General features: G+C 44.1%; 1 protein-coding gene across 1 annotated transcript; it reads right to left on the reverse strand.

The window, feature by feature from the left end:
- Positions 1–400: 400 nt before the first annotated feature.
- Positions 401–9,591, reverse strand: Clrn2 (clarin 2). The gene is made up of 3 exons (XM_051174077.1): positions 9,339–9,591; positions 2,827–3,006; positions 401–849 (listed from the first exon to the last, which is right to left on the reverse strand). The coding sequence occupies exons 1-3, from the start codon at positions 9,589–9,591 to the stop codon at positions 584–586; spliced, it is 699 nt and encodes a 232-aa protein (XP_051030034.1). The 3' UTR covers positions 401–583.
- Positions 9,592–10,325: the final 734 nt, after the last annotated feature.

Genomic DNA, 10,325 nt, shown 5'->3' on the forward strand with positions numbered 1-10,325 from the left:
ACCAGGAAAAAGAAAGAAGAAAAGGAGACAAGCAACCAAGCAAATAAGCCAGTGGCCACCCAGAATCCCACAATTAATTGCCATCCCTAGTGTTATTGCTGCTAATCGTCTGTCATGTGGATATGTTATTACTTCATGAGGATAAGGGCATGATCATAGTTTCTTTGCACAGCTCTGATACTATAGAGGACAAGCTCTACCGAGTCTTATTGGAGTATATGTGACCTTGTTTGCAGAGAACCATGCTTGTAGCGTCCCCAACAGCACCATTGGGATGTGACAACAAAGCCTGCAAAGTCGTTATTACCCCATTTTGACAGATGAGGAAACTGAGAATTAATAAGTGGATTGGATTGTCCAGTGTCAGACGCAGCTGATGAGTGCAGAGTGTCCAGTCCAGCTCAAAGGTCATCAAAAAGAAACATCCTGGTCATTGGGAGTTTCTCCTTTCTGGTCCAGCCCCCCATTTAGTCCCTCCACAGCCTTCTTCTTAACTACTAAGAAAGGGGACATTATGGATCAAGAAGGCTGGAAAAAACGAGGCCCCCTTGACTAAGAGCAAGGTGTGGGCTGGGACCTGTTATCAGTATAAGATGTCCTCGGGAGTAACTGTGGCCTCTTCCATTTTAGTCTTGATTTCTGGGAGGGGAATTTGACTGATCGCCACCACAACCAAGTTTGCCGCATGGGCCGAGGCGCTCGCCACGCATATCCAAAATGACTCTTCGTACTGTTCCTCCACCACGACAAATTGAAAGAGCCTCTCCTGGAAGTTGGCAATTCTTTCTGTCAGGTCATGAAATTTCACCGCAACCATGAAGCTCCCGATGGCTAGCGCCACGACTCCACCTGAAACCCAAAATAGTGCCGCCTTTACTTACTGCGCCTCTTGGCAGTTGTGAGGTCTCTACTAAGGCATGCTTTGTACATATTAGTATATTTCATTCTTTTTTAATACAATTAAAAGAACTCTTAATCTGATTGCAAACTTGGTTTCTTTTTACTTGAGCATTCCCCTGGGTTGTTAGCTGTCCTATAAGGGCATGGCTTTAAAAACACCGTTAATGTTTTATTCTGGAGCCTTGGCTGCTTTTTTAATTGATGGCCTTGCTTCTGGGACTGTAGCTGATATGAACTGCTGCAGCGATGTAGCTCTGTGATTTTAAAAGTTTTTGTTTTCCCTTCCATTTCCTTTCCATAAGCCCAGTCTATGGGATTCTTCAAAGACAATGTTTCTTCTGGTAGCCTATTTGTTAGGATCTCATCAGTGGAATCAGAACAGTGCTTCTCAACCTTCCTAATGTTGCGACCCTTTAATACAGTTCCTCACGTTGTGATGCCCTCCCAACTATACAATTATTCCACTGCTACTTTCTAACTGTTAGGAACTGTAATGTAAATATCTGCTATGTGGTCCCGAAAAGGGTCATAACCCACAGGTTGAGAACCACTTAATTAGAGTCCTAGGACTCTAGACATGTAGACTCTACAGAAAGAAGCATTTATTTAATGAGTAGGACTGCATACTTTTCACCATGAGAGTCTGTGCAGAGATAAGACACCCCTAGTGACTACACAGGGTAGCTAGCCTTTGTGCACAAAAGCAAACACTTAACAATTGATGTGCTACAATGTATGTTACAAAACCAGTATCTGCGTTTACACTTTATGGTCCTCTTATACAAGGGTAAGGAGGTGAGGGATTGTTGCCATAGTGAACCTTGGCCATCTGATCTGTATTTTCTGAGACAGTACTTTTTCCCCCATAGGATTTTGTTATTTTCATTATAGATGATATATTAAGTACACAACTGAAGGTAACTCTTACTTTCAATGTGTTCATATAATCTATGTGAACACATACTCATACACTGTCTCAGCAGAGAAAACATTCATTTCCACAAAGGGTTTGGAGCCAGTGAGGGTGGAGAGCAAATATTTTAACTTCTTCTTATTTTCTATCCAACTACTCATGTCACAGGACTTGATGGCCTTAGAGGCCATTAAGGGTGGACCCTTTCCCTCATGGTCAGTTTTGAACTTCCTTCTTCCTGACTGTCTTTGGACCCTAACTTCTGTTTCTCTTATAATACTGGAAAGGGAAATTCTCTTTAGGATCTAAATGACCATATGGGTGGAGGTACCTGGGTGAGACCCATTAAGGGAAAGCTACTTCATCCTGGTCAGAAGAATAGAATTTAAGTTCTACCTCTGGCCCTGGGTGGAGATCTGCCATTTGAAACTACCCCAAACATGGCATTCTAGCGTCCCTTGTGTTTAAGAGTTAATCTAGCTGGGCCTGCCAATCACCCTACTTGGGGTCCACCCTTTCCTTCCCCTTAGGAAGTCTAAGGGGGTGGGAGGAATAATTATCCCCTTTATAAGACAATTCACCTACCTTTCTCCACAGCCCCTTCTTTTCTGCAGCCTCTTGTGCAGCCTGCCTGCTCTTCTGCAAAATGTAACTTGCCCGAAGTTCTTTTTAGCACGATTAGATACTGGCCAGAGGCCTAAGCACGCTTCTGGGGACACTGTGGGCCTCCTCGCTCATTTGCTGAAGGTTCTCTCTCCTTTCACCACGCAGCTTGCTGGCCTCCATTGCTGAAGCTGCCTGCTTCCTTGAAGTCGTGGACTTTCTGATTTACAGCTTGTCTGCTCTCTTGTTTTTCTCCCAAACTCCAATAAAAATGCCCCTTAGCTTCCTTCTGAGTCTGTTTCTAAATTCTTCTATCAACAAGATTAAGGGCCCCAAACAGGAACTTTAAGTTTCCCTGGTTAACACTGGATGGTGTGGACACCAGTTTCCATCCCTTGGGGGCTTCTTACCTGCCAGGACATTCCAAAGACAGATGCCACCAGGGCCATTGACTGCTCTGTAGGGGACCTGAATGATGTTGAGAATAGCAAAGCCCATGCTGACCAGAGCCAGGGCCAAGGCCAGGAAGAGGAGCAGCAGAATCGTGACATGGAGGCTTGCATTGAGCTCCTTCACCAGTTGTGGGAAGACTGGGGAGAGAGACGGTATTTCAAGGTCAGAGTGTGGCTCCTTTCACAATGCCGGGACTTGCTTATCAGTAAGCAGAAGATAAGGGAAAGACACAAAAATGCTGGGTTTTCAAAAAGCAGAGCTATCGCTTGTTAGCAGTCTAGAAATCTTAATTGTGGTGGAGGGAACACAAAATCTGAAAGTGCCCCACAGTGGACACTACACTGACCCTGCAGTCCTGCCTGGGATTTGATATAGACTGCTACCCTTCACATAAGTCCCAGGCACTGGCTGGGCAGGGTCGATGGTATTGCTGCTGAGTATCAAATATGCACATTGCATAATAGTTCATGAAAACATCAATTTTTCATGTGAATGTGGCAAAAGAGGCTGTGAAATATCCATCTGTATTTGTCTCTCTGTGATTGCCACTGGTACTAGTAGAGAAAATGAAATGATGTGCTAAGAGAATTTCAAATATTGCCCCAGGGCAATATGTTCTCAGAAATGACACCTGTGGGTATTGCTGTCGTTATTTGTATTCTCTAACTTGGGAAAGGTGTGTGTGTGACCTCACTGGGAAGCTAGGAATGACTTGTGAGAGAGACAAGGGTATTTGCCTTTTTGCTGAGCACAGTTAAGGGTTGTGTTCTTTGGAGCCGTCATCTCATTCAGTGATCATGATAAGTCATCTGGAGGTTGTCAGATTCCCTCACCCACAAGCTTGGAGGTATGGAGCTCATTGTCTTTGGGTAAGGCAACCCTGAACAATATATAGAAGCTAGGGTCTATATAGAATGGACAGTCCTGTGTGTCATGAGGTATAATGGGTTTAAGGTCAGTTTTTAACAATTCTATATAGAAATGTAAAATAACGAATGGTAAAGAATTCCTTAGCAAACTCCAAGGCTGGCATCTCTCAAGCCTGCAAACTATAGGGTATCTTTGTTGTTTTAGACAAGGTCTCATTATATAGCCCTGGCTGACATGGAATTGGCTGTGTAGATCAGGCTGGCTGGACTCCAATTCACAGAGATTCACCTGCTTCTGCCTCCTGAGTGTTGGAATTAAAGCATGCATCACCACGCTGGGCAGGAGCGAGAGCTCGTGCTTTCTTCCCTGCACTGTCTCATTCCCATTAACAGGTTTCCAGGCACCACCCACATTTACATCCTGGGTTCTTTTTTTCAATCTTCTTTATTTTTATTGTATGTGCATTGGTGTTTTGCTATGGGTGCCGGGTCACCTAGAATCGGAGTCACAGACATCTGTGAGCTGCCGCGTAGGTGCTGAGAATTGAACCTGCGTCCTCTGGAAGAGCAGCCGGTGCTCTCAACCGCCGAGCCATCTCCCCAGCTCCCACATCCTGGGTTCTTATTCAACTTTCTTTCCAGTCCTGTGCTTTCATTTGCCGTTATCTCTGCATGGTCATCTCACTGGCTTTGGAAACTTTAGCTGGGAAGATGGGCTCCTTTCCAAGGAGTTTGTCTTCTTCAGGCATTGTTTTTCCCTTTGTGTTTTCATTCCAACTCCCTTCTTGAGTCCCAACACCCACTTTTCAAACCCAGAATCTCTTCTTATTCCAGACACAGTAGCTCATACCTAAATGCCGGTCTGGCTATTCTCTTTCTTGATCATGCAACCCTAGGACACATGACTAGTATAGCAGCGCTTTCTGAATCCTTAAAATGCATAACAGCCATTCACGCTGGCAAAACGCTAAACTCCTGTTGATGACAGTGTAGGAAAAAGGCACTCTCGAGGTGCTCAGTCCTACATCCCCATTAAAAGGCAACGTGATCAAAGGCAACACCTATCAAAGCATTTTCATCACCAGTCATTGTTGTCCAGACCAATGCATTCAAAGCTGTGTACATACATTGGCTGTTCATTACGACAGCAAAAGTTTGGAGATGGATTAATTCCTCCGGTCAGCAAATTGGTTGGATACATTTAGGTATGAGATCACAATGCGGGTTTTAGAAAGGCAGCCACATGCGCGTGATGATATGAGCCTCTATTGGGAGTTGATTAAATGAGACGTGTGTGAGGAAGGAGAGGGGACCTGGGGCACAAAGAAGGGTAAAGAGTACTCAACGCACAGCCTCCACTTGGAGTGTCTTAATTATATGCACACACTATTGACGCACGGTGACTCCTTCCACAGTTCACATTCATGCATGTCACTTCCTGTTCAGGATCTTCCAGGGAACTGGGTTTCAATGACCTTTTCTATGTCACTACTTAGTCTTTCTTTAGGAGTTTCAGTTCAACGGTTCTTTCCATTAGTTTTCTTTTTTCTTTTTCTTTTTCTTGTTTTTGTTTGTGTTTTGTTTTTCAAACAGGGTTTCTTTGTGTAGCTCTGGCTGTCCTGAAACACACTATGTAGACCAGGATGGCCTTGAACTCAGAGACCTGCCTAACTCTGCCTCCTGAGTGCTAGGTTGCCATTAGTTTTTGAGAGAAACGCTACATTTAACTCTGTTGCACTTGTACTGCCCCCCCCCCCCGAAAGCTGTGGCTCGCCCCTCTTTCATGTTTGTACCATTTCCAAGAGTTTTAGGCATCTCCAACTTAATGAAATTGAAGTTTGCAGCTGGGAATCCATAGTGACGAACCCAGCTGATCCGTGGCGGCCACGGATAATCAGGTACAAGCTGTGTGCAGATACTTCATACACATTCTTCCCTTTGCCTCTGGCTCTCTCCTTCCTTTGTGTGTGTACATGCACATGTGAGGGTTCGTCTATGTGCTCATGCCGTGCAGGCCAGAGATCAGCCTCAGGTTGTCCCTCAGATGCTATGCGCCTTGTTTGTTGGGAGTCTGTCACTGAAACTTGGGCTCTCCAATTAGTCAAGGTTTACTGGCTAAAGAATCCCGGGGATCCTCTCATCTCTACCACGGCAGCACTAAGATTACAAAGGCATGCCTCCATACCTGGCTTTTTACACGGTGGTGGGCATCGAGCTGAGGTCTTCATGCTTGCATGAGGAGCGCTTTGCTGACTGAGCTTGCACCCCAGGTCACCCTTTCGATTCATGCTGATGAGAAAACTGAAGCTCAGAGAAGCTAAATAGTTTAGCCAAGACCTTATAGCCAGGAAGCAATGCCTTAACTATTCTGCTAAAGGACTGACAGAACAAAAATCAGAGACCTTAGAAATGGGTTAATAATTAAGACAGAGCTAGCCAATAAGAAACTAGCACCTGGCCAACAGCATAATATCAAATACAGAGTCTCTGTGTATTATTTGGGGCTGGTTCGGTGGCAGAACAAGACCGGGCAGCGGGTGGAAAAACCATACTCGTTACAAACAAGAGTTTAAAATTGCTGGGCAGTGGTGGCTCATGCCTTTAATACCAGCATTTGGGACACAGAGGCAGGCAGATCTTTGTGAGTTCAAGACCAACCTGGTCTACAGAGTGAGTTCCAGGGCAGCCAGAGCTACACAGAGAAACCCTGTCTCAAAAAAAAAGTTTAAAATTTTAATCACAGTGTAGCTTAAATTCTAGAAGGCTTACTTTAAACTTAAACTTTTTTTTTAAAACATAAGAAGAAGCAATACTTTGCTTGAATATTATTCTATCAGCATTTAAACTTAGATGATTTGTTTGTTCTTGTTTCCAGAGACATGTGATCTTTTGCCCTGGTGAGACTAATAAATAATCACAGACTTGGAAGACAGACCCAGGTTTTAGCTCTTGGGGAGATAATTCTGGGACAAGATGTAGGGAGAGGACTAGAGAGTTAAACTGCAACATGTATTGATTTTTCTAATTCCCAATTTCTTCTTTAATAACATGGCATCATAAAATCAGGATAGAGGAAATGAACCCCAGGGATGGCTTCAGAGGTTCTCTAGTGACTAGAATCTAGTCCGCGTGTGCCCCATGTCTCCCTGGCCACACAGCAGGCATCTCTGAGCCGGCACTTGTCTGCCCTGTTCATCCCTCTTTGCCTGCTGGTACCTGGCTTGTATGTACTCACCAGTACACCTGAATGCACGCATGCCATTAATTTAATGCTTGTTGCTTTCTTTGTGCAGCGACTCCAGCATTACTTTTATTTCAGAAGCTCTAGCTATAAAAAAGGCCTTAGTGGTTGGTGGTGGGAACAGTCTTGCCTATGACTAATGTAGGAGTTGAGTCTCTCAGAAGGGTCTCTGTGATGGTGAGGAAAGAAGCTGTTTTTAAGTGAGACTCAATAAAAACTCCCTAGTCTAAGGTTTATAAAGCGCTTTCACAAGCTCCTCTCTGCTTATTTGCTTTGTGAATAGGGAATATTTTTTTTTCCTGTGGGCCTTCAGAAAGTGGGAAATCCTGTTAAGGGTGGGAAATGCCAATATACTCCATGGCTACTTTGAGTTACATTGTATGAGGCTTGAGAGCTGTGCTCTGAAGAAACTTAGATTGTGTCTAGAGAGGTAATAATATACACAATGTGTATATAGCAAGTGATTGCAGGAAAAAAGGTACACTTCGAAGGCACTGTGAATGAACATATTCATCCTCTGGGATGATTTGAGAGCAGCTGAAAACAAAACATATTCAAATACTGCCCGACTCACAGATAAAAAATGAAAACCTCCTACGTATCTCACACATTTTTTTATGTTCAATAGAGGAAACAGGGCTGGTTCTCAAAAGGAGCAGCAGAGAAAGGGACATTTGTTGAGTTTTTCCATCGGGCAAACATAAGGTACTCATCGTTATGGCTTCCCGTGAGAAGCAGTTTAAGTTTTTGGGAGCTGTGCTTACCATTTAGATACCACCAGCACATTAGGGGACCACAGGAAAAATGGCTGCCCTGTCATCCTTCCAACATAGTAAAGTTTCGTAAGTGTTCTACAGATATACCAGGCAGGCAGAGCACACAGATAGAACATTATTGTCATGGTCTCCTTTTAACACACCCTCTTCTGTATTTGTATGATTATTTTTCAAGGTCTACTATTTGGTGTGTGTGTGTGTGTGTGTGTGTGTGTGTGTGTGGTTTGCACATCTGTGTGTGGGCTTGTGGCAATCAGAGGAGGACATTGGCTGGCCTACTGTATCGGTCTCTGCCTTGTTAATTGGAGATAGCTCAGAGCTATGCTGACAGCCAGCAATCTGTCTTTACCCTTGACAGCACTGGAGTTACAGGCTTGCATGTGACCATGGCTGAGCCACCACCAGCCCCCTAGGTTGTGGTAGTAATGGCATTATTTTGCCAGTACTTAAGGTCCATTTTAATTGCTGGGTGAATATAAATATCCTCAGAGATTTTTCTCTATAAAGATAATGGACATGCCTTTCTTTTCTATATAGAAATGAAGAACATTTGTATTATTTGTCAAGGGGTACACCATTATATTTTTCTATGTTTAGTGAGATGCAAGTCCTGGCCAGATTTTAAAACATTACCACAGTTCTGAGATACGGAAATCAAGTGATGGGTGAGATATTTAATCCCCATGTGCTAAGAAGCCATTGATTAACATAGTTTTGTAGGACACTATTCTTACCAGTGACCTAATTGTTTGATTGTTTTTTCTTTCCCAGAAGTTCTTTTCTAAGCCTTTTTTGGATTGCAGCCTAAGTCTTCCTGGGGTTACATTATCTTCTGAGCTCCGAACTCGGGCCAGTGCTGCTGGTTGCCCATCTTTAAACCATCAAGGGCCTTCCTCAATCTCCCTGCCAGGAAACGTGCCAGCTGCTCTTCAAACCCAAGAAGTATGCGCCCAGCAAAGTCCTCAGGCTATGATGCTTTCTTGCATGGGTGTGGGAGCAGTTACCATGCTTCCTCGAGGCCTCCTTCTGCAGACAGTCTGCACCTGTACATCGTTGTAGTGAAGACTACCAGAGTCATGTGGCATGTGTCTGGCATCTGGCTCTGTTGGCTCTTGGCAGAATGAGTGACAGCAGGCAAATTATGTAACTTCTAAAGCCTCAATGTAATCGGCTGAAAAAACCAAAACAAACAAACAAACAAACAAACAAACAAAAACCGGAGCATTCATGATGCCTTCATTGTAATTGTGTTGCAAAGCCGAAAAGAGTCAGGCAATGTGCAGCCTCCAGCGGAATCCCTGACACAGGAGCACTCGATATTTTACTAATCATTACTAGAAGTAAACTACAAACTATACAAAATCCTGTCTCTAGAATTTTTCTTTATCTTTTTTATAAAAGAAAGAAAAATTCTCTCTGCATTGCTACACAGGAGCTGTCTGCTGCCTATAGACTTTGATGCCATGTCTTAGATAGGCAATAGTCAAATCTCACTTTGACACAAGCACTTCTGCAAAATAAGAAAAAAAAATGCGCAATCAGTTTACATGCTCCGATATACTCACATGCCCCAGTATACTCACTGGTAAATTGGGTCTGGCGGCCTCCGAGCCCACATTGCCGTACTTTACAACCTCGGAAGAGCCCATAGTAAATGTCCCCGATGAATTTGACCAGTTCTGGGTCTGTGGCATTGACCAAATCCACTCCAGTTTGACAAAGGATCTTCCCACTCAACCAATGGGGCACGGCCAAGGCGACAATGATCAGGAGGAAGGAAGAGAAGCTGAGTAGAGACGCCAGCCCGTACCACGCCTTTTTGAACCATCCAGGCATACTAGTGAATGCAGATCATTCCCCAGGACTCTGGGCAACAGCAGGGCAAATGGACATCTTTCAGATACTCGGCGATAGCCTGCTCCATACGCACGAACTCAAGACTTCCAGCCCATCTCCTCATTCTCCTTTAGTGCCTGCCTCCTCAGTTTGTGTTTACTACATACACACGCCCAGCCTCTGCAGACGATCTTCCCCTGACTCGGTACAGAAGAGTGTGTTACCCAAGGAAGTAACCCTATATCTCTCACTGGACTAGGGTTTCAGTAGAGACTTTAATTGTCCCTTCGTTCAAGTATTTAAGTCACATTATGATGTGGGCATTCAGAATGACCAGAGAGTTATTATCAAGCAAACTCAGAGGGGACTGCTGACAAAGGATGCTAACTAGACTTAAAAAAAAAAAAAAAAAAAAAAAAAACACACACACACACACACAGCAGAAGCAAAGCAGAAATGGACCCATTAGCATTCACATGTGTTAGCAGCAGCGTGCGGGATCAAATGTCGATCTCTTCCAGGCGTGCCCTGGCATTTCTTTCTCTAAAATGTCACTGCTGTCAGAATCCCTGGAGCTGTTTCTAATACCATGAATTGACCCTGGTTCATAAGGCTTAAATTGAAATGTGTGAATTAGAGCTGTATGGATTTGTTGCTGGCCGAACTGTAACCTGGAACCTGTTGTGACTGTGGGGCCATCCTATCTCCCCCCCCCCCACTTTTCCATGGCATCT

This window comes from Phodopus roborovskii, unplaced genomic scaffold (assembly GCF_943737965.1).
Source record: "Phodopus roborovskii unplaced genomic scaffold, PHOROB, whole genome shotgun sequence".
Classification (NCBI taxonomy): domain Eukaryota; kingdom Metazoa; phylum Chordata; class Mammalia; order Rodentia; family Cricetidae; genus Phodopus; species Phodopus roborovskii.

Bases quoted from the DNA above. Each gene is read 5' to 3' on its own strand.
- Clrn2 (XM_051174077.1), bottom strand. From the start codon at position 9,591: ATGCCTGGATGGTTCAAAAAGGCGTGGTACGGGCTGGCGTCTCTACTC. The intron at 3,007-9,338 runs GTGAGTATACTG...CTCTCTCCCCAG, and splicing joins CCGCCAGACCCAATTTACCA to TCTTCCCACAACTGGTGAAG. The intron at 850-2,826 runs GTAAGAAGCCCC...TTTGGGTTTCAG, and splicing joins TCTTTGGAATGTCCTGGCAG to GTGGAGTCGTGGCGCTAGCC.